The sequence below is a fragment of the Zootoca vivipara genome, chromosome Z, assembly GCF_963506605.1.
Source record: "Zootoca vivipara chromosome Z, rZooViv1.1, whole genome shotgun sequence".
Taxonomy (NCBI): domain Eukaryota; kingdom Metazoa; phylum Chordata; class Lepidosauria; order Squamata; family Lacertidae; genus Zootoca; species Zootoca vivipara.
In genome coordinates this window covers 29,171,916-29,196,609 of record NC_083294.1, presented here as the reverse complement: position 1 = coordinate 29,196,609, position 24,694 = coordinate 29,171,916, and the positions used below count along the sequence as shown (strand labels likewise).

Here is a 24,694-nt window from a genome sequence, read left to right as displayed (position 1 = left end):
AGAAACAAACAGGGCCCTCAAATCACTGCAATGTCCGTGATCAGGCTGATACCAATTGGATTACAAGAGGCCAAGTTGTGGTTAGCCAGCCCAATGAAAATAAGAAGAGCCTGACTTCTGGATCAGGCCACCTAGACCAGCATCCTTTTTTCTCGGTAGCCTTTGGGAAGCTTGCAAGCAGGACATGAGCACAACAGCATTAGGGCTGGGCGATACATCATCCAAAACCAGTTTGAAGTCCATATAATGATATAAGTTTCATGATTTTTGACCTGGCAAAATATCACGAATCATGGTGTGTGTGTGCTATGCAAAAAATTACGATGCGGTACAAACCGTGAAGCCAGCCACTGACTCCACATAGCTCCATCCTTATTTCAGACATCATGATATATTAGTATATTGGGATGTTTAGCTGGTGGTATATCACAAAGTTGAAAACTAGATGTCTCCCAACCCTAAACAGCACATTCCTCACCTGTGATTCCCAGCAACTGTTATTTAGAGTGAATACTCCTCTGGTCCTAATAGGTTATCCTTGATAACCTTACCCACCCCAGATTTGTCAGATTCCCTTTCAAAGCCATTCTGTGTACAAAAATCCAGAAATGTTTTAAAAGAGAAATAATACAGTAGTGGCTTTCTAGTACACCAGTTTCAATGTGGGGTGGGGGTGGGGAAAACAGAGTTGGAAACAAAACCTCTTAAAATGAAACATCAAAATCTTGTGATTCCCAACAAGTTACATTCAGAGACATACTGCCTCCAACAGTGGAGGGAAAATGTAGACATTGTGGCTATGTCTTTTTAAGCATGGATTCAACAAGCTTCCCCAATAAGGGCATTTTATTTAATTTTTCTGGTTATTCAATGCCTGGGAAGGATTGATAGAAGTGTAAATGCAAATAGCATCCTTTTTTTTGCAGAACGATATCTAGTTTCAGAAAGCGGGCGTTTATGGAAAGTAAAATGCATTATAAAATTCAGTAAATGTTAGTGTGGCTATTTCTACTCTGGTATGAGACTCATTTCAACATACTTTTCTTTGGCTTTTTTTTAAAAGTTATTGAAATTGTCATAAACATTCCTGGCCATTATTCAAGAAAACGTAATGGAAATCCGCCTGGCATGAAAATTTTGGGCAGCTGATTTCTCATTTAAATATTGTCCTGTGTTCCAGTTTATGTCCAGTTTACTGAATAATTAGCTGAGGGTGAGGAACTGGCCAACAATGTAAAAGCACCACAGCTATTGCTTAAAGTAAGTCTTTGGATCCTTCCTAATTTATTAAGGAAAATATGTACACAGGGACAGAGGCATAGGAAGGGGGTGCCAGTGGGTGTGGTTCGCCTAGGGTGTCCTGACTGGAGCGGGGGTGACAAAATGGCAGGCAAGTGGGTGGCACACCTTGTGCCCGGCGGCAACAGCTCTTCTTATGCGGCTTGGGACCCTCGTACCTATGTGACCGCCTCTCCTGGTATGCCCTGCGGAGGACCTTAAGGTCCACAAACAACAATATTCTGGAGATCCCGAGCCATAAGGTGGCTAGATTGGCCTCTACTAGGGCCAGGGCCTTTTCAGTATTGGCCCCAACTTGGTGGAACGCTCTTTCACAGGAGACCAGGGCCCTGCGGGATTTTTCATCTTTCCGCAGAGCCTGCAAGACAGAGCTGTTCCACTTGGCCTTTGGGTTGGACTTAGTCTGACCCCTGTGTTTTCCTTCCTCATGGCTTGGATTTATGGACTACTTAAAATGAGGCTGCATTTTAAATTTTAATATTGTATTTTAATCTGTATTTTAATAAATTGCTTTTTATGTTTTATTGTAATTTTATTGGTGTTAGCCGCCCTGAGCCCGGTTTTGACTGGGGAGGGCGGGGTACAAATAAAAAAGTATTATTATTATTATTATTATTATTATTATTATTATTATTATTATTATTATTATTACCCAGCGACAGAGAGCAGCCCTCTTCAGCCATGGCGAGGCACACCCAGCCGCAGCAGCTCCATTGCCGGGTCATGCATGACCCAGCTGTGGAAAGCAAGAGGAGAGTGAGAAGCAGCTTCCTCACCCCTCTCCTACCCTGAACTGTGGCGCATGGGAGGGCACCCTCCATGCCCTGCCCCCCTTTGGGAGCATGCCCGCCCTGGGCAGCGCGGGCACATGCTCTGCCGCTGCACAGGGATTTGGGTGAGTTGTGTTGTTAATATGGCTCCTATACAGGTAATATCTTGCTATTGCTTTTGCCGATGTGATTCTCGAAGGTGTTGCTTTGTTGGTGAATTTATGATTGCATTGTTCTTTTGACTCTGTGGAAGGAATTCAGCATAGCCCTAAGGAGATCACTCCATCTGTGCAAACATTTTTGACCTCCTCTCTCCTCCCTCTGCATGCTGTTCTGGGGATACTACCAAGCCCCTGAGACAATTTTAGGGGGCAAGCGGGCACACAGGGTAGGAGAGTAGGGAGAGGAAAGCCTCATTGCACTAGCAGAGGTCCTGGCATGAAGTGCGGCTGCAACAGGTCTTTGTAGACAACACTGAGCTATTTGGACCAAGGAACTGACTCAGTATAGACTCGTAGAATTGTAGAGTTGGAAGGGACTCCAAGGGTCATCTGGTCCAACCCCCTGCAATGCAGGAATCTTTTGCCCAATGTGGGTAGGACTACTCAAGGATTCCTGTTCTTGCCCTACCTTCTGGCTGTGTGATAATCAGGTGAGGAAAAGCTGCATGATCAGTTCCACCTATGCAGTGCTAGCCTTTCAGTACAGTTGTACCTCTACTTTCATATCCCTCTGGATACAGAATCTTTGGGTTACAGCCACAGGAAACCTGGAAGTGTATACTTTCATGTTTTGCCTTGCATGCATGCACAGAAGCACCCTATGCACCTTACATATGCACAGAAGTGCTCAATCGCGACACACGCATGTGCAGAAGCACTCAATTGTGCCATGTGCATGCGCAGAAGCGCACCTCTATTTACGTAATTTTCGGGGTATGAACAGACCCCTGGAATGAATTAAGTTCATATCTGGAGGGTCCACTGTACTAGTCAAATAGGCAGGGGTACATATTAAATACACAAGAGCTGACTGAAATTCATACAGGGGCTCTTGATACAGTGGAACCTCGGTTTATGAACACCTCGGTTTATGAATTTTCGGTTTACGAACGCCGCGGACCCATCTGGAACAGATTAATTCACTTTCCATTACTTTCAATGGGAAAGCTCACTTCAGATTATGAACGCTTCAGTTTATGCACAGACTTCCGGAACCAATTACACCTATGCTTCGGGTTAAGTACGCTTCAGGTTGAGTACTCCGCAGACCCGTCTGGAACGGATTAATCCACTTTCCATTACTTTCAATGGGAAAGTTCACTTCAGTTTATGAACGCTTCAGTTTACGAACAGACTTCCGGAACCAATTGTGTTCATAAACCGAGGTACCACTGTAGTTGGATGTATGCTTTTCATGGAACCATTTTATAAACTGCATTCTTTAATAAGAGACTTCTGTTCTTTGCTCAATCTACTATCTATCTAGTACTACGTTTTAGAGAGAGAAAGTATTTTGTGTGTGTTACATTTTATATGTTTGGAGTTAACAGCAGAGGGTTATGGAAGTAATTTCAGAGGGTTCTCCCCCACCCCCGCCACCCGAACTGTGTGGCTCTTTTCATATGTAATTATTCTCAGAGCACATTAGATAATGCTGCTGTTCCCACAGCTGTATACACATCTATAAATCATTAATGAGGCAGTTAACTGAAAGAAAACTATAAAAGATTTGCATTACCCAGCAGAACCCAACCTTAATTGACTTCCAGTTATTTACAATTAATTTTTCCATTTGGAATAATAACACGTAACTTTCTTTTTCTTTAAAAAAATATTTTAATGGTTTAGGAATAAGATGCTGACTTCTCATCAAAAGTTTATACAGTAAGGTCCCTGCTGACATGCAGATGCTAGTTTTCTGCTTGTGTACAAAAGGCACATGCCAAAGCATTGTTTGCAGATAACACCACATTCCTTTGTTTCAGTTTATACCTTACATTACCATAGGACAGGTGTGAAGAACCTTTGGCCCTCAATACATTGCTGAACTACTACTCCCATTATCTCTGGCCATTGGCCATGCTTGATGAGGCTGATGGGAGATGTACTTCAGCAACATCTGGATGGTCAAAGGTTCTTCACACCTGCTGTAGGACCTTCATGTGATGGAGCAGAAGAGTAGCTTGTTCCATCCACATAAATGATGTTGATTTTCTGAACTGAGCTCTCATTATTCAAATTCCCAACAATGCAAAGGCTCCATTTGCAAGATTGTTGTCCTTCAAAAGTTGGGGGCGGGGAATTGCATGATTTATAATTTTCATAATCTACATTAGGTATGGGGGAATCTGTGGCTCTACAGATGTTGTTGTGTACCAACTCTCATCAGCCAGCATGGTCAAGGTCAGGGCTGATAGGAATTGTCCTGCAACAAATAGATTTGGGGACAGCCCTAATCTACACAAAGGAGGAGAGGCAGGGGACACTGTTTCCTCCACAACACACTATGGCCCCAATCCAGCTGTATCCCCCCCCCATTTCTGATGGGGTCTTTCCCAGTCCTTCCAGGAGATGCCAGCAATTGAAACTGGGTATTTCAGCATGCTGCAACGCATGTGCTCTTCCCCAAATGGAGCCCTTCCCCAAATGGAGAAGGAACATGGGAAGTGTCCTTATCCCAACGGAGTGGATCTGCCTAGCTTAGTATTGTTTACATTGACTGCCAGTAGTATTCTAAGAGTTTCCAGCCACTTTCCTCTCCGGCACTGCCAGGTGATGCTTGCGATGGAACATGGGACATTCTGCATGCAAGGCATGCAGTACTCGCATTGAGCTCTCCTATGTGAATTCATATCCTCAACCTAATCTAAAGGGGGTATCAAATAAGTTCACTGCAGCTCAGAGGAGACAAAATGATCCAAGAGAAAGTACTCTCCCATAGAAGAGCTTTTCTGTTCTTTTAGTTTAGTTTTCGGGGTGGGGAATGAAGGGAGAGGATGGTGAAATTTTGCTTGCCATAGCATAGAGGAAGTGAATGATTTCCTCAAAAACACTGAGCACACTGGGGTGTTAGGGGATGAGTAGTACCTCTGGTGGGATACACACCATGCTCCTTCTAGGGTAGTTTGTCCACCTTTGGTTCCCACCCAGCACTCAGCTCTCACCTGTGGCTCCTAGAAGCTGTCAGCATGTGACAGTGGCCACACCCTGGGAACAGCTTTGATTGGCTGGCTGGACCAGGTAAAGGTAGCTGATGGGTCCCAAACCCTCAGTGAGTTAGGGACTTCACTTGCATGCAAAGACAGGCTCCGGTGTGTTGAGGAGATGAGACCAATAGTGGGTCCAATGGTCAAGAAGAGGGTTTCTGCATGTGCTGCAGAAGGAAGTGAGGGGCAGACAGGGCTCGTCAACCTGGGAAGGTAGCCCATCTAGAAGATGGAAAACTGTGTGCCTTGTGTGCCTCCTCCTGTCACCTTCCTGCAGCCAGGATGGTGCCAAATGTATTGCTCTGCTTTCCTTTGGACCACACTAGAGGCCAAGAGGGAGTCTTGCTGCCTGGGCAGCCCAGGACCTCCATGCACACTGCCCAGGATTGGGCCCTAGGGAGGACATTTTAGTGCTGCAGATGCCACAGTCTGACTTCACCCCTGGAGGTGCCCTCCATTGTCTCTCAAGACAGAGAGATGCCAACAACAGCAGGAGATTCAGAACCATTGTAAAAGGAAGCCATTGACTCAGAGATTAGACAAATGAAGGAGGTGGAAGAAAGGTTTATCAGTGGCTGTTAGGCATGTCCGTTAAATGAATGGCATTGCCTTATTAAGGCAGAGGCAGTATGCTACTGAACACCTGCTGATGGAGGGCAATGAATGGGAGAAAACATCTGCCTTCAGTTGTGCTTGTGAACTTCCCAGAGGCCACTCAGGGCCCAAATATCTGAAAGACTACTTGCTGCCCCACAGACTCCCTCACATGTTAACAGAGGGGGCCCTCTTGGCAGTTCCACAGCTATCAGAAGTTTGGGGGAAGTGGCCCAGGACAGGGTATGGTATTCCCTCATTACAAAGGTGCACCTGGCACCTTCATTATACACCTTCATTATATTTCATCACATAATGATCCACCTCTTTGCCCTGGTCTTCACCACCTCAGATGTTTTTTAGAGACCCACCCTATTCCTGTGGCTGTGATTTGTTTCAACATTGAGTTGTGTATCACCACCCTGGGACCTGCTGGTGAAAGGCGTGAAATAAACTTGATCACCATTCTCGTCTGGTTAAATACTGTGTGAAGCATGGAATAGATAGGCTGGTGGCTTCATCCATCAGAGCTCTTATGTTCCTTGTTCGTACCCATGATGCAGATGTGAACACTGATAGTACATCTTGTGTGGACATTTCTCTTGTTGGCTTTGAGAAGTGTGTGTGTGTGTGTGTGATAAAATCATGTTAAAAATTCATGATCTGGAGCCCCATGTGTGCTCTCAACCGAAACCGAAGGCCAAGAGCTAAAGAAAGAAAATAGAAGCAAGAGGGAGGCAAACTAACAGAGGCAGTATATTTCTGAATACAGTTGCTGGAGTGGAGAAAACTGTTGCACAGGTCCTGCTTGCAGAGACCAGGTTGGCCAGTGTAAGGACTGGACATTAGACCTTTGGCTTGATCCAGTAGGACTCTTCCTATGCTCTCATATAAGGGGCTAGCTGGCCCTGCCACGCATTGCCATGGCTAATCCCTGTGACTGCCACCACCCTGTGTCGATTCATGATGTATCCTGCCCCCTCAACCCCCTCCCCAGGTTTTCCCTGTGATTCCCCCCCACCCTGTCCCAACCCATGACGTATCATGCACCCTCTTCCCCCACCCCTGGGTCATCCCTGTGGCTGGCCCCACCATGTCCTGACCTATCCCGTCCCCTCCCCCCCCACCCAGGCAAGTCAGTACCTCCATTCGGCCGAGTCTGTAAAGGCTTCGGCCTAGTATGTAAACAGCAGCTGAGGTGCTGTTGAGAGGGAAGGTTCTATAGGTGTAGTACCAGTGTAGCCGCCGCTAGAGGGTGCTGGTTTGCAACCTGGTCCTTTTCCCAGCATGCACTTTTGGGTGAGTTGTGTGTTCTGTAACATGGGGTTTTATGGGTTTTACGTGGCGTAAGTGTGACATATGTCTTAGCAAACTTTATAAGATTAATCTCACGGTAGCATGAGACGTGTGCAAATTTGAATGCTATCGGTCAAGCGGTTTCGGTGAAAAGTGGAAGCACACCCACATGCCATTTTTACATTTATATATATATATATATACTAGCTGGCCCGGCCACGCGTTGCTGTGGGTCATCCCTGTGATTCCCCCCACCTTGAACTCTGATTTCCCCAGTAGCTGAAGCTTGACTGTCTCTCCATTATGCCACACTTGCTCTGTCAATCAGTTCTGACAAAGTTGTTGTTGGTGAAATGCTATTTGGCTGCATAAAAGTTAGGAACAAAACCTTGGGCACCTATTGTTTCGAAGGAGCTCATGCATACACCTCTCAACATGGATGGTGAACATGAACTAAGTTATGCATTGTTTGAAACTTTCCCCTTCCCTAAACCTCATTTGCCTGTGCCTGACATTTAAAACTATTATGTATTGGCAATTGTGCTTGCTAAGCTAGTATCAACATAGACCAGACTTTGAGTAGGAAAAGGATGCTATTATCACTTTCCTGAAGTTGCTTTAAAGCAGGCACCCCCAAACTTTGGCCCTCCAGATGTTTTGGCATCCCTGACCACTGGTTCTCTTAGCTAGGGATCATGGGAGCTGTAGGCCAAAACATCTGGAGTGCCGCAGTTTGGGGATGCCTGCTAAAAGGATAAATTCAGTTGTATACTATAGTTTATTCTAACCCCGCCCCCCAACCTTGGTAACACAAAAAACAAAAGAAGCTATGCCGTATTAGACTAAAGCTCCACTGAGAACTCAGAATCCTGTTAATTTGAGCATCCAGGTGCACATTGGAAGTCCGCATGTAGGAATCCTCTTTAACAAAGTAAATACTCAGATAATTCGAGATCGCAATCAGTATATACCATGACGACTACTCTTGGTGGAGAAGTGGTAGAGGACCTTCTTGGTATGCTGCTTTTATTATCTGTATTTTAATAGATTTGCTTTAATTTTATTATAGTTTAATGACTTTTTAACCATTATAATGTAAAAGCTTTTAGCTTTCTGTATTTTATCTGTGTTGTTTTAACCTTGATTCCCAATCTGGGGGGAAAGGCAGGATATAAATGTAATAGTAACAACAGCAGCAGCAGCAGCAGCAGCAGCAGCAGCAGCAGCAGCAGCAGCAGCAGCAGCAGCAGCAGGATCCAGAGAGCAATGAATGCTATAGAAACTATGGTACTTCAGATGTTGCTGAACTCCCTACTCCCATCATCCCTGAAATCAGTGTTAAGAAATTGAGATATAAAAGCTAGGAGCTAAATGGCACGTTAATCCTAGGTTATGGGTGCAATAATGGAATGTCTAGGTGCACTTTTTTAATAACCAGAATGCAAAGCTGAAGCTGAATGAACTGCAGCTAAAATATTATGTTCATTTTTCACATGGTGTAGTCCTTCCCCTGACCATCCCCCTAATATTCTTAAGAGAGTAGCTGGAAGTGGGGAGGCAGGAAAAGGTCCTCCTTTCCCTTCCAACCTGCAGTTTTAATCTGCAATCTTAGGTGCAGTACTGCACCCAGAGCTCAGAAACTGCGTGTGCTAATTAAATTCTGTCGCAAAATGCGCCTAGAACAATGGGAGTTTTGAACACTGCTTGAAATGAGTTAAAATTGCTGATGCTTGCTTTTTCATACGATGTCTGGAACGAAAATCAATCCAGAAAATGTGATCAGTATCCACTGCTGTTCTTGTTTTCATTCCAAAAACAATACAAATTCTATGTGACTGATGACTTCCCCTGTCTCCCACCAGCTGCATTGTGTTTTCTTTGCATTGAAATGAATGGTGTCGGATAATGCAATTAATTGCTTAAATAATTATGTGAAATTTTTCTGTGGCAGACAGCAAGACAATAAGATTTTTGATGGAAGCTGAATTGCAGCAGATTAGAAACAATGCTGCAATGAATATGAGCAGAATGAAAATCAATGCTTTCTTATATCCTTAACCCCTCCCCCCCACTGTTATGGCTTCTTTCCCCTTTGGCATTTCCCCTCCCCAACACTTTAAAAAAATTCAATCAATTTCCAAAGTCAAACAAAATGTTTTTAATACTGCTGTTTTTAGCAAGAACATTTTAACAAAGAATGTGTACCTTTAACTTAATATTGTACAACAGAGAAACTATACTTTAAAATTTCTATTGTCTAATATTCTACCATATAGTCATCCTCCCCTCCCCCCATTCTTCTTGAAAGACCAAAAGCCAAGCGGAACTGAGAATAATAATAATAATGTAATAATAATGATGATGATGTTGCATCAATTTATAATCCCCTTATTACATCAGCTATTGTAGGTTAAGTTCACACCCTCTCAGATTGCTCATCTAAGGAAAGGACAATTTTTACATCGTTATCATAATAAAAAATGTACATACTTTTATCTTCGAAATGTATTATATATTGAGTTTCAGCTTCAGTAAACAAAGCTTAAATTTATAAACACAATTGAAACGGCTCTATGTTGAGCAGTTTCAGTGCTAACACTGGGCCTGTAGGACATACAGCCAGTGAGAACCTTTGCGGCTTGTTTTATTCATTGTGCCATTGCTATACTGTAATAGCTAACTCCTTGGGGAGGTGGGAAGTTAGTTATTTTGGGGAATCATTCTTGTGTGTGCTTAAATATAGTAAAACTTTTACCCCCTCCCTCTCTATCCTCTGGGGCCTAAAATGAATTGCTACAACAGGTTTGGTATAGTACAGAAAGCTTGAAAGAAGTCATAATATTTCTCAATGACATTTTGGCAGTTTTCAACACAGGAACAGTAAATTGCTTCACACTGTCCACATTTCAATGCTACCAATCCTGTCCTTCGCAGAACACTGAAGGCATCAAAGGTTAGAAGGGACTTCGTTCATGAGTTATATAGTCTTCAAATAGTGATCATTATATTTTTCCCCATCCCACCCCTTCATTTTTACTGTCTTCAGTACATAATGGTAGGTTTGATGTATGCTCTGTTTTCTGGAAGAAAAAAAGAAGAACACAGCATGGTAATTACATAAATCTAATATTTGCACTTTTGAAAAGGCTGAGTTAAAATCAATATTTATGAATCACACACGTTTCAAATCTGCAAATGCAGGAATATCCTGATTGGCTAGAGTAAAAGTAAGACTTTGAGTACAGCAAGAAGTGAGACATGTACCATGGCAATTCCTTCTGAGTAAATATACAAACAATATTTGTAAGGCTCTGTATAGATAGACAAAGATGGTGAGCCTGTTGTGGATCCGCCTTCACTTCGCTTGGGTCAGACATACAACCTTTCTAAAAGAGCTGAGCTCAGGAACAACCCATTTCTTCCTGATTCTGGCTGTGCAAGGTGCTGATTGGCTGGCCCTTGTGGAAATTATGAACTCACTTCCCCTCCTCTGCATGGATCAATGCAATAGTAATAGTAGTGATGATGGCAATGATGATGATGATAGAAAACAATGGACCAGCTTAAAAACATACCTAAGTGCAAAAATAAACATTGAACCTGCTAAACATACCCGCCACATCAATTTTTTAAAAGCAGAAAATCTTAGCCATTTTTTTTTTTGGGGGGGGGCAACCTGTACTGGATTCAGAGTCAGGTATGCATGTCATTAGAGGAGCAAAAATGAATGGAAGCAGAATTTGCTCTACAGCAGAAAAGCCTTCATTGGTTCCTGACTTTAAGCCTTTATGGGTTTGGCAAAATCATTATGGGCTGAACTAGTCAAATAAGAGCAAAAGAGCTATGCAGAACATTAAAAAAGAAGCTCTAGTAGTAATAATAATTTATAATAATAATTTATTATTTACACCACGCCCACCTGGCTGGGTTTCCCCCCAGTAAGACTCTAGATCCTTTCTAAGTTAATAAAAACAAAACTTTGCTAAATCCAAGGTGCTAGATAGTTCTGCCGGGAGGTCATGCACTTAAGATTCCATGCAAGACTTCAAGACCTCATCCAGCAAACTAGGAATCAACAACTAGTTTATGACCAATTAGATTTATTTTTGCTTTTAAAAAGGCTTAACATTTTCTTTTCTGCTTAAAAGTATGACAATAAGCAACAAGTTTAAGTCAGACCTTCATGGTGGGGGTGGGGTGGGGACTTGGGATAGGAGTCATACCTGGAAATATCTGCCTTTCCAGAGAACCCAGGGAGTCAGCACTGCCAAGATCTGCCCTGTTCTCTTTTGAGGGTGCCTCCTCTTCAGAACCCTTCTCGGTGTGGGAGGGTACCCTACCACTACCACCTGTCAGAGACCATGCTGAAGAGGGTTGCACTGAAGAGGAATGGTGGGAGCCTCCCCCTCCCCTTGGATCCTGAATCTTCCCAGGAGATGGAGGACAGTATAGATTTGGAACAGTGGTTTGCAGAGGAACATAGTTCAGAAGGCAGAAGCTGGGAAATACTGGGGAATAGCTAGGAGAAGAAACACTGGGGGAGAGAGGATTAACAGATTCCCTGCCTCTGGAAAACACTCCTCTGCTCTTCCCAAGGTCAAGAAGAGCTGAGAAAGTGGCAGAACAGAAAGCACACAAAGCACAGGGGCTACAAGCTCAGATTTCAAGATGCAGAAGTAACATGGATAAATAGAGATGTAAGGAGGTGAAATTCTTAATTGGGAGCAGCACCATTCCTAGTAGATGGGTTCTTTATTCTCTTGCTGTGATCATTAAAGTTTCTAACTGGTAAGAAGACTCCCTTTCCCTTTGTTCTGCTTATCTACTGCCGGGGGGGGGGGGAGTCGATTCCCTGAAGCTTGACACCACCAAACAGGACCTCCCTCCCTGCCCCACCAAAGCCAATGCCTGAAAAACAGCATACAAGCTCTTTCAGTTGCAAGCTTCCTCAGAGGGGGTGGAGTTAAAGAAAACCTCTTTGGTGCAGAACTATAAAAAATCTAGTTGACTTTGGACTATTGCTGCAGCAACATCCCAACTTGCTGCTTTTAGTGCCTTTACAGCCATTCCATGACACCCAATCCACACAAGAGCTGGCCATGGTCCTGATCTCCTGCAGCTGGCCTGCCCTTTATCCAGGCCTTGGCAGTACCAATGTGAGGTCCTAGACTGAAATAGCTTAATTCATTTTGTTTTTGCATATATTCTTGAATAAAACCTGGAATATGAAATTGAGAGACCTAAATAGGTGTTGAGTGAATCAAGTGAATACTTCCATTAGTCTACAAAATGAATTAAGCTCATCACATGCCCAATCCATCTGCAAGAGGGCCTATTTTAAAACATAAAAGACTGCATTACAAATCAGCACGGTTAGTAAATCAATATCTACTCCTGGGATTGGGAGGGGAAGCCACTTCTATCACCTTTGTTTTCTGCATTCCTCTTTATCTGGAAAAGCAAACAGACACCAAGCTCTTTTCTTAATGATAAGAAATATGCTGTTTTAAGTTCAGGCAGTGGTGGTGGGGGGTGGAAGGAGTCTACGGAGAGCGAAAAGGAATGCAAATCTATATTCCTATTAGTCTTAGAATACATTTAAAGTCCAAACAGCTGCACCAGCAACTACTGCTTTTGGAGGCTGTAGGAAAATGATCAACCCAACCGGCATGTGTATAATGTTGACATATCTCCCATTACTGTTTTACATATGCCAATACCAAATCTTCATAAGGAAAGAACCTGTATTGACCGGCTAACCGACACAGATCCTTGGAGCAATCACCAAGTTTTGCTACATTTCAATTTTGAAATGCATTTCAGCTATAATATGAGTGATTTATCATTTAACGGGAGCTGTCAAAGTAAACTCCTAGATAAAACAAAAACATCTGGAACTATAAACAGCCGAGTGCAGGAGCTGAATTTTAATCCACATCCAGCATGTTCACTCTATTACAAACAGGAAACAGCTAATTAGTAATTGAATGTTTCATGTTTTTAAGAGGGCTTGTGCTTTCCAAACAGTGATGATCTAATATGGAGCTTGGACATAAACACGAATAAATACCAGGGACAAATGATTGCCAGAGGAATGTCCAGGAGCCTGGGAACCTCAAAAAGGATGCCAGGAGAACTGGACTGTGGAGGTCTTTATAGTGGTGCAACATTACTGCCATGAGATCCACAGGGGCTTGGGCAAAGAGTAAACAACTTTCAACATTTCACATAAGCGAAGTGCTGCTTTCCATGAGTCACAGGGCCCAGAATGGAGTCTAGCAGCCATGGGGCAAGGTCACGTATGGTGGACAATGGTAGGTCAAGGGTATGGCCTGTATAAAATATACAGGAAGCATATTTTACAGAAAAATAATGAACAGATGATGGTAGGCAGATAATGGATATGTTCAGATGTCATGACAGACCATGGTTTATTGCTCTGGGAATGAGCCTAGTCTCTGTTAATCTGGGCCCTGCTAGGCATGAAGGCACAAGCCATTTCAGCAAGCTTCACCCAACAGCAGAGCAGCCATGATGGATCAAAATGGATGGCAAGGATGGGAAAGTTCAACTCTGGTCCACTCTGCGAAGGCTGCTTGGAACTGTTAGCCAGCTCGCTCAGTGACAGTCATATGAGACCTTGGCATCTTGGAAAAGCACAATGTTAGCAGAATAAGATGCTAAAGAGCACAAAAAAGAAAAGAAAAACCTAACAGTGCTTCCAACATTATTGAAAATAGAATGTGCTGGGATGAGTTGGTTAGACCATGATCTTAATGAAGCAATGCTGGACAAGCATGAACCCCAAATACACTTTCCCCTAGTTAGATTATGGACATTCAAGGTCTACAACTCACGTAGCTTGCCTACGCAAATCAAGTAATGATGGAAAAGATGGGCAATTATGTTCCATTTCCTGATCAATACTGCACAAGAAACTACTTTATCCCTTATACTGTATACCCAAGTAGGTCACTGCAGTCTGTGGGAGAACTTCTCCTTCAAGTCCCAAGTGCACCAGAAGCCGGATCCACAGTAACTCAGAGCAGGGCTTTCACTGTGGCTGCCCCTGTTATGTGGAACAGCATTCCTGTTGAGATATGACAGGCAACCACTATCTGCATTTTCCAGAAACAATCGAAGACATTTTTGTTCCAACAAGGTTTCTCAGCCAGATGAATAGGTCTCTGCCATGGGGGTCTACTTGATATTAATTTTTAAAACAATTGTTTTTAAAGCTGTTTTAATTGCATAGAATCATAGGATTGTAGTGTTGGAAGGACCCCAGAGAGGAATCTAGTGCAACCTCCTATAATGCAGGAATCTCAATTAAAGCATCCGTGACAGATGGCCACCCAACCTCTGCTTAAAAACCTCCAAGGAAGGAGAGCCCACCACATGTTGTGGGAGTCTGCTGAACAGCTCTTCCTGATGTTTAGTTGGAAACTACTTTCTTGTAACTTGAATCCTCTGGAGCAGGAGAAAACAAACTTGCTCCATCCTCCTCCTTGTGGCAACCCATTAGATATTTGGAAATGGCTATCATATCTCCTCTTAGTCTCCTCTTAACCAGGGTAAGCATACACAATTCCCTAAACAGTTCCTCATATGTTTGGTTTCCAGACCCTTGATCATCTTGGCTGCGCTCGTCTACAGGCATTTCAGCTTGTCAACATCCTTATTAAATTGTGGTGTTCAGAACTAAACGCAGTACTCCAAGGCTTAATTTCTATGTTCCATACCTTATCCTCATTTCTGTGTTTCTCAGCATGCCTAGCATTTGGGAATAAAGTTCATTGTTGCCCAGACAGAGCTGAGAGGCAGCAACAATGAAAGAAGAAAGGAAATGATTCTCTGCACATCATTATTACTGATGTTATTATTAACAATATATTATAAATTGCTTTCCATACACATGTCTCAAAGTGATGTAAAAAAAAACCCCAACCCAGTTAATGCTATTCTATGCTGCATCAACAGAAGTATAGTGGCCAGATCAAAGGAAATAATAGTCCCACTCTATTCTGTCTGATAACTAGGTGAGCTGAAGGATGATAAGAGGCCAAATCATCAGTTAAGAGTTGGAAATAGAAAGCTTAAGATGCTCATTCAAATGACTCTGATTGCTTTGTCAATGTAATTATAATGCTATTATGCCATTCTCAACCCGTATTAGTTTCTAAGTACCATATTGCTTATCTTTCATTGCTTTATGTTGCCAAGTTCCGTTTCAAGTTCAGAGTATCATTATCTTCCATATGAAGGTAATAATACGCTTTGAATGAAGCACTGCATGTCAATAAACTGATGGATTTGTTTCAGTTATAATCTTGAGTCTGTGGTATTTATCACTGGGTATGCACTATTCCCTAATTCTCTGGTTTGCTAATGTGCAACTTTGAACCTTGATCAGATCACCAAATTAGCAGCCCCCTGCCCCAGTTTGTTAGGAAGTTTGAAAACTTTTGCTTCTGGTTTCATGTAACCACAGTTTAGCATTACATTGCAAGCCCAAATTGTGATTAATCTATGGTTTGTTGAAACCACAGTTTGAAGCAAATCATAATTAAGATCATTTGTCAGGTTTGGACAATACAGCAAGCCACAATTAACTGAAAACAGAAACCAAAGCTTCCAAATGCCTCCTTGTAGCCACACCAGCTAAGGTCATTCCATTATGACACCATTGTTTATTGTGATTTCTGGATGCAGCCAGTCTGTGTTATGTAGTAACAATTTCACATTAGCTGCTATTAAGTATACAGGCTTTGTGTCACTATTACCACTATTTACCATTGCCTTGCTTGCAGAACACAGATGACGCATTTCTGTGAGCAGCCCATAGAACATACATTATTAGTGACAATGCAAATGTAAGAGATGTTGATGATAATAAATGTCACTGGGTAGGGAAAGCACCTTCTCTGCTGTGACCTCCTCTGTCCCTAGGGAGGCTCACCTGGCACCGAATGTTTGAGGGAGTTGGGTTTGTTTAGCCTGGATAAGAGGAGACTGAGAGAATATATGACAGCCATCTTCAAAGATCTAAAGGGCTGTCACATGGAGTAAGCTTGTTTTATTCTCCTCTGAAGGGTAGGATCTGAGCCAATGGATTCAAGTTACAAGAGATTCCAACTAAATGTCAGTAAGAACATTATGGTGGTAAGAGTTGTTCAACAGTGGAACGGACTCTCTTGGGTGGTGGACTCTCCTTCATTGGGGGTTTTTAAGCGGGGTTGGATGGCCATCCATCAGGGATACTTTAGCTGTGATCCCTGCATTGCAAGGGGTTGGACTAGATGACCTTAGGGTTTCCCTTCCAACTCCACAATTATGTGTTACTGTGACTGTATGCCTTTTCATCAGGCAAATATTTTTCTTTACTTTCCCTGGGCTTTCATAACTTGAGGAGTTTTACTCCATTTGATTTTATTGCTCTTTTTGTCCTACTTATTTAATTGTGGCGAGTTTTATTGGGGCTTGTATTTTTTTTTTATTGATATGAGTTTTTAGTTGTTGTTAAACCACCATGGGAGTTATTGCATTTAAGAGTTGCATAGGTGTTGACTTTGAGATACAGATGGATGTTCAATCTGAGACTCACACATTCAAGATGCACCTTGACACTGCACTCATTCAATAAGGGTGGATGTGGGAACCAGTCCTATGATATTATGCCTACTACCTTATTTCCCACTTCTTTCCCATTCCCAAATCCACCAAAATCTTTTTCATTGTTCAAGCTTTGTGCAAACTGGTTGAATAAGAAAAGAAGCTAAGGTCAAAAATTCATCCTGTATGGAATGTTCAGGACCTATTGATGTTTCCATTTTATAGCATTTTTTACTGTATTACATAGTGAAGATTTTAAATAAATCTTTGGGCCATAAACGTATTATTTTATTAGGTTTATCCCATAATCAAATATTCATTTATGTGGGCTTCATTCTATTAAAAAATGAAATTAGACAAAGGTGAGCCAAACTGTGGATTTACAGTAGTTTAAAGCATAATTTAATTCTCTAGGGATAATATTGACAATATAAAAAGGGTATAAATGATATTCCCTAACACTAAAATATGCTTATGAGCCCCCAGTGCATGATAGGCTGCTTTACAACCTACCGTGAAATGCATGACTGCCTTAATAAGCAAGACATTTAGAAAGGGTTTTCAGACCCAGTACATTGTGTAGCATGAATAAAGATCTCACAATTTTGCCTGTGAGCCAAATCCTATGTTAATGATGGTAATTTCCCCTTTGGATGATATTTTCTTTCCTAACAGGGTTGTTATTACATAGTATAGATGTCTCCCTCTGTTCTATATTTGGTATCATGGAAGAAAAGGGGGGGGGGACTCAGTAATTTTGGAGGTGGGACTCTTAATAGCAACCTAGGAGGCTGTCTTATACTGAGTCAGAGCACTGGTCCATTAGCTCACTACTGTTTGCATTGACTGGCAGCAGCTCTTCTAGGGCTTCAGGCAGGGTTTGTTCCTCAGCCTTACCTGCAGGTGCCAGGGACTGAACCTGGCACCTTCTGTGGGCAAAGTAGGTGATCTTACCAATGTGCTGCAACTCTTCCCTTAATTCTCAGTGCATGCTCATTAGAGCACAGTAAGTGGCTCATTTGATGTTGCTCAATGAAATTGCTGGCACTGTGGGCACATGCACACAACAGATTTTTTACATTTAGTTGAATCTTGCCCCAAGCACAGCTTCTACAGGCCAGTTCATATGCTCTCCAGGGACTGGAAACGTCAAGAGTGTAGGTGGCAGGACTTCATGTTTGAATACACTGCTGTGTGTTCAAATCTCTCCCTACATGTAGAGTCTTTGGTAATTAAATGGCAAGCAAACAAGTAAGTAAGTAAGTAAGTAAGTAAGTAAGTAAGTAAGTAAGTAAGTAAGTAAGTAAATGCTAGGGAGAACAGCTCTGCTCTTGTCCTTGATAGTCCTCAGTGAGGACCAATAAAACTGTCCAATGAGCAAACTATAATGCTAGACTGTACCATTTCTGAAGGAGGGGGTCCCACATATTTGAATTGTTCCTCTTTACTTAGGTCATACAGTAATTTAGTGAGAAGGGGGTTTAGCAAAGCATACTAGCTGATTGGTGCTTTAACTCTATTCCAGATTACATACAATCAAAACTGGAGCTCCTAAGCGTCAGTCTCATCCCCTCAATTTCATCACCCTTTTCAAGATGTACAAAGAGTTCCCCTTTCCAGTGATTCTTCAGGATGGGGTGGGAACAGAGACAAATAGTTTGCCAGTTCTGTTTCTGCCACTGGCAATGCTGGTGGTACCCCATGTTGATGAGTGGCACCTGTTATTTCTTTTAGCTGCATAATGCAACATGAGAGCAAGAGCAGGAAAGCAATGCCCTCACTCTGATTTGGTTTCATGATGATCCAACAAAGCCAATTCAGAGTGAGGACAATAAAATGGTTTTGTGATGATATCATGAAGCCAAACCAGAGTGAGGCTCATATTTTCTGCTGCAACTAAAGCAAAAAATGGATGCTGAACAGTGGCAGGGAATGTGGTTACTGCTGCTGCCAGAACTACAATAAGGTGGCAAAGAAGGGATACCTCCCACCATTCTAACTTTCAAATTCAAAATATTCTATTTCAGAAGATTCTGCTCAGGCCTTCTTTTAAGGTCTCACTAATATTGTCAAGACTTTCCAAATGAAATCACTGGCCTCTAAATGTGCTCAACTTAATCACCCTACAAGTTTGCTGTTATTTTGTTTTTTAAACGTGAAGATTTTCATGTTTACTGTGTTGGTACATCTGTAATATGAAGGAGTATTAACTCTTATTTTTATAGAAGAAGAGAGAGATGAAACACTAGCATTGGTTATTATTTTCCTCTTTTTTGCACCTACAGGCTCTTACTAAATGAAATATAATAATATACAAAAGTTAACTAAGGTATAAACATGCAAAAGGAGAAGTCTCCCTGCGATCATAAAATGATGTTATTTTCTGTTCAGCAGTTCATGTTACTGCTGTTCATGCTAATTAATTAAAGGAGCTGTTGCTGTAATGTGCAAACAGGGAATCTGAGAAACTGAGAGGGCTTTTAGGTCTCCGAGTGAAGTTAAGTCAATCTGGGTGCGAGCAATCAAACGTAATGAAATCACATGTCAGTGCTAAGCTTGCAAAAACTGTGAAGTTTGACTGGGGAGTAAAAGGATTATAATTAGATTTCCAATAGGATAATAACTAAATGGCAGAAAGCAGTAAAGAGAAAATATTACTTTGTTAGCTAATGGTGCTGCTGTTCGAGCTTCAGTTTTTATCAGCACCGCTTGTAGTTGTGCTAATTTAATTTGCTTTTATCAGCAAAAAATGTACCACTCGAACGGTACTTGAATGTCATTTGCAAAAATCATTGATCTGAAGGTGCACTTAATGACACCCAGTATGTTTATTTTATGGGAAACGGAGATTGGTTGATAAAAATTGGTTGATGCACCATCCTTGCATTTGGCCCCGCAAGTGAGTTATGGCAACTGAAACAGAAGAACATTCAAATGTGAATCTTTTCTTCGGCTTTACAATGCAACTGCCTGCTGGACGCCCACACAAGAGTGAAGAGTTAAGACTTGCATGCTGAGGAAACAGTGGCGGTTTCCAAGGGCAAGACCGGCCTGAGAGATTTTGCTGCTTGAGACAAACGATATCTGGAGGGCCACAGGTGGAGAAATCTGTGGAGAAATCTGTATGATTAGAATTTCAGAAGCATCTTTAGGGCTGTGTAGGCTTTGTTCCCATTAATTGCTAGCTTGCTGGGTTAGAAGCGGAAAAAGGATAGGAGAAGAACTGAAACATACCATACCTTGCATTGGCGCACTGTCATGTTGGGTTCCATTGCGTTCAGTCTCCATGTCTGGAATCCCAGCATCTGCAAAGCACAATTTGTAGTTTTATGTTGTGAACCGCCCTCAGATCTACGGGTACAGGGCAAATATACACATTTAATAAATAACAACAACAACAACAATTTATGCAACCACAATATCTGAAGAAAGTTAAGCACAGATCAAAATAATATTTCATTATCCATTATGTTTATACTCCAGCTTCTCTCCAAGGGCTCAAGCTTCCCTCTCTGTGTCTATCCTCACAACCACCCTGTGAGGTAGGAGTTCATGTCTGGCCCAGAGAATTTTCTGGTCTTTGGAGATTTGCTATAGACTGGTGAAAAGTTTGGACAGGGACAACTCTGTAAGCATACATCCTGAACTGGGATTAAAAAGGATTCTAGATTTTAACTTGTTTTGGAGAAGTACATTTCCAGAGCAGTTTACTGCAGCAGCCTAACATTGGCGCACCTCATTCTCAGTTGTTCCCTGGATACAGCAAGGACCACTTCTTTCCACACAAACCTGACTGACCAGGTAACAGGATCCACATCAGAAGCCCAGGAAAATGGATTTAGGATTGCAGCTGTGCAGCACAATCCAAACCCAAGACGAACTGAGGGCATGCCGGAATAAATCCCTCTACCTGTCTTTGCTTGCTCAGCTGTTGGAACTTAAGAAGGCCTAAGTCCCGAGAAAGCTATGCGATTGGGGATGTGATGGTGCAAGGAGACACTTAACACTTATTCCAAACCTCTTTCAGCTCATTCACATGACCTGGCAACTGTGACAAAAAGGGTGGCTGTACGTCAAACTCTTTTTTAAAAAAATGGCTTTTTTCCTTCTGCCAGGCTTGGGCCGACAGCCAACAGTGGCCACACTCCTGTATGGAGTTTGGAATGCAGTTAACTTATGCCTGCTTAATTTAAGCAGGTATAAATTCTGCTGGCTTCATATATTTAGGATTGCTCTGCAAATTTGACTGATGAAGTTATCTGGCTTTTAAAATGTTCTCCTCTTGTGATCTTCTTAAGTAGTGCTGCATTAATCTTCACCGAGACTGTATCTTTTCACACTTTATAAACTGCTTTGGACGGTTGTACTCCTGAAAAGCAGTATAATATGATTTAAATGAATGAACAAATAAATGAATTCACCAGCAATGCCCGACTAACACATTACCATTTAGCATCCTGAGACTATCGCCTGATGTTGCCTGTTTAAGTGCCTGTTCCGCTTGCTCTCTCCTCTTTGATTCAAACTCAAGAGCTTCTTGCAATTTTCTCTTGGCTTTCTTCTCTTTCTTCAAGCGCTTTTGAATTATTGCTGAAAGATGAAAACACAATTATGAAAGCATTAATGGGACCTTCCCTGGGAATATAAAACAAATATATTTCTCTGCTGACATTCCAGTTCTGCTTTTGGTTTACAAGACTATTACACCCTCTTTCTCCATATAAACATTCTTGAAAATTAGATACAGTGGTACCTTGGGTTACAGACGCTTAAGGTTACAGACTCCGCTAACCCAGAAATAGTACCTCAGGTCAAGAACTTTGCTTCAGGATGAGAACAGAAATCGGGCGGTGGCGGTAGCGGGAGGCCCCATTAGCTAAAGTGGTACCTCAGGTTAAGAACATTTTCAGGTTAATAATGGACCTCCAGAATGAATTAAGTTCTTAACCCAAGGTACCACTGTGAGAGCCAGTGTGGTGTAGTGGTTAAGAGCAGTAGACTCGTAATCTGGGGAACCGGGTTCGTGTCTCCGCTCCTCCACATGCAGCTGCTGGGTGACCTTGGGCTAGTCACACTTCTCTGAAGTCTCTCAGCCCCACCCACCTCACAGGGTGTTTGTTGTGGGGGAGGAGGGGAAAGGAGATTGTTAGCCGCTTTGAGACTCCTTCGGGTAGTGATAAAGCGGGATATCAAATCCAAACTCTTCTACCACTGTAATAGTGATTCTGCTTGCTACACATTTGAAAATTTATCTGATCTATCTATATCTAACTAACTATCTATCTAAAAATATTACATCCTGCCTTTCCATGAATCATGAGCAGCGTGTTTAGCAACAACAATAAACAAACAACAGTAATAGTAATACTGTACTACTTTTAACCATAATAATACAATTAAAACAAAGACAGAATCTGGAATGTCAAATTTCTTTCCATTTGAAAATGGTAAGCACACCTTCGAGGTTTTTGTTCTGCTTTTGCAAAACTCAAGAGGGTTTGATTTACTTTAGATAATTAGAGTAGACCCACTGAAATCTATGGGACTTTCTTTGTGGGGGGGGGGGACAAAACAATGGGTTGGATCTACATTGTCATGCTTAAGAGAATAAACTATTATATTCTCAAAGTATGATAGCCTACTCTACGTAGCACTAGGCCTGGATCCAACCCACAGTTTTGATTCCCCACCCCACCCCACCCCACTGCCATGATGCTGAATTACTTTTTGTGACCTGAATTTCATCACAATCTCTCAATTTGCTATGAACCTCAAATATTTAGCCAGTGAAATGTGAGCTGTACATCACATTTGAAATGCAAGTCTGTGGTAATATCTTCTTCAAATTTTAATTTTATATTCCAAATTAATTTTTAGCTTACATATCAATGGCTATCAGCGATGGGCTATTATTAAGCTGTTGAATGATTATTTGCATGAATTTGTTTATATAAGCAGACATAAAATCCCAATTGTTATAGATAATAAACACCAGTTTGCTATTTACGAATTCCATGCTCTTTATAGGTAAGCTGAATGTGAGGGATTAAATATGAACAAATACTGCTGGTGAATAAATGTGAACATGAATCTGGGGCATATGTAAGCTATATGACCTCAATAAAGATTGCTACCCAAGCCCAATAATTTCTTAAGGAGATGTAATGTGCAAATACTTTCACTGCTGACCAACACTGCCCCATTAACTTCAGCAGTGTTGGTCAGCAGTGAAAGTGCTTCCACTAGGAGTAAGTGCCGTAAGTAAATGAATAAAGATCAATTTGTGCATTGAACAGACAAGTGACCCTAATCAGAGCAAGTTGCTACAATCCAGTTACAGTGCAGCATTGGTTTATGGTTATATTTGCTCCCATTATAGAAGGTGAGCACTACAAAGTTGCACCTGAACAGAATAATGACATAGAACATAGTTCCCCTTACCCCTGGCCACTGGTCCTGCTAGCTAGGGATGATGGGAGTTGTAGTCCAACAACAACTGGAGACCCAAGTTTGGGAAACTCTACAGTCTATTCAAAACCAGAGCCCATCAAAGTTGCTCCAAAACAGTGGTGGAAAGCACAGCAGGAGATCCGATCACAGGTTTCCTATGTTTTGACCCAAAGATGTCATCAATGTCATAAAAATTTAAGAGGAGCCCAGCTTGACCAGTCCAAAGGCCTATCTAGTCCAGCATCCTGTTTCTCACAGTGACCAACCAGATGCCCCTGGAAAGTCCACAAACAAGATATGAAGGCAACAGTTCTCTTCTCCTGTTGTTCTCAAGTTTCCCTCTGGCAGCCTCTCCCTGTTTCCCTCTGTGATATAGTAAGAGCACATATAGAGGAGGTGAGGCCATGGTGAATTAGGTTTAGATGAAGGCTTGGTGGGTAGGAAGGAGGAAGGCGTCTAACCATAGGGAGCAGTGTGCCAGAAATCAGTTTTTCTTTTGGCTTACCTCTGTTTTGCAGCTCAGCAGTGAGTTGCCTCTCCAGACTCTCTCTCAGTTCTCTCTCCCTGCACAGCTCCATCTTCAACTCTTTCTTATCCTGCTGGATCTGTTTCTCCTGCACTCGAGCATTATCTACAGCAACTTTCAGCAACCCCTGTTAAAACAGTTGCACACAAACCGATCCTGAAAACAACTTTTTAATGGAATGGTAGGGCTGAGCTCAGGCGAGGGAACAATGGGTGCTGTTTTATTTTTTGCCTTGTCGACATGATCACAATTCTGGTGAATCTAGTAGTTGACATTATTGTTGGATGACATCTGGATGAACAATCCCGTTCAGAGTCTGCAGGACACAAATGCTTTACTACAGATCCAGGCTCTGGTTAATGCACACCCCAATTTCCAGTCTCATACATCAGTGCAATACAATATAGCAGTCTTTCTCAATCTGGTGCCCTCAATATGTTTTGGTCTGAAACTCAAATCTTTCCTTACCATTGACCATGCTAGTTCAGGCTGATGGAAGCTGTATTCCAAAGCATATGAAGGGTTCCAGGCTTAGAAAGACTGCACCATTAACTAACACAGATTCCCACTATTATCTTAGCACAAACACTCCCAATTTCAGCAAATACTGGATTCACCCAAAGATTTGTGTTACTGGAAAAATAAATGTATTTTAGGACCAAATGGTTTTTGTGGGAGAAGATTCAGCAGCAATGGCTTAATCATGCTCCATCTAATGCTCATGCGTCAGTCTTCTTCCAATTTAGGGGCTTCCTCATTTATTTCAGAACTTGCATACATTGTTTGGAGTTCTCAGTCTGAAATACTTGTGGAAGATTTTGAAGGTGGTGATACCCGTGTGTGCCTGAAGTCCCTTGTGTGTAAGAACTCCATTGGTTGAGGGCATTCAAATATAGTGGAATTGTATGTATCAGCTGAATCTCATTGCTAAAATCTATT

At 42.0% G+C, this 24,694-nt stretch overlaps 1 protein-coding gene across 5 annotated transcripts in view; it reads right to left on the bottom strand.

Moving 5' to 3' along the window:
• Positions 1-9,329: 9,329 nt before the first annotated feature.
• The window catches only part of DACH2 (dachshund family transcription factor 2), a 302,374-nt gene continuing 287,009 nt past the window's right edge, over positions 9,330-24,694 (bottom strand). For 2 of the 5 annotated variants that reach the window (XM_035113841.2, XM_035113842.2), the window contains 4 exons: positions 23,735-23,882; positions 21,226-21,369; positions 20,019-20,084; positions 9,330-19,887 (listed from right to left, as the gene is read on the bottom strand). In XM_035113841.2, the coding sequence (XP_034969732.1) occupies positions 19,613-19,887; positions 20,019-20,084; positions 21,226-21,369; positions 23,735-23,882 (633 nt within the window). In that variant the 3' untranslated portion in view covers positions 9,330-19,612. Of the gene's footprint in view, positions 20,085-21,225; positions 21,370-23,734; positions 23,883-24,694 lie in introns of all 5 variants that reach the window. The other 3 variants (XM_060270328.1, XM_035113844.2, XM_060270326.1) reach the window with 2 other exon arrangements.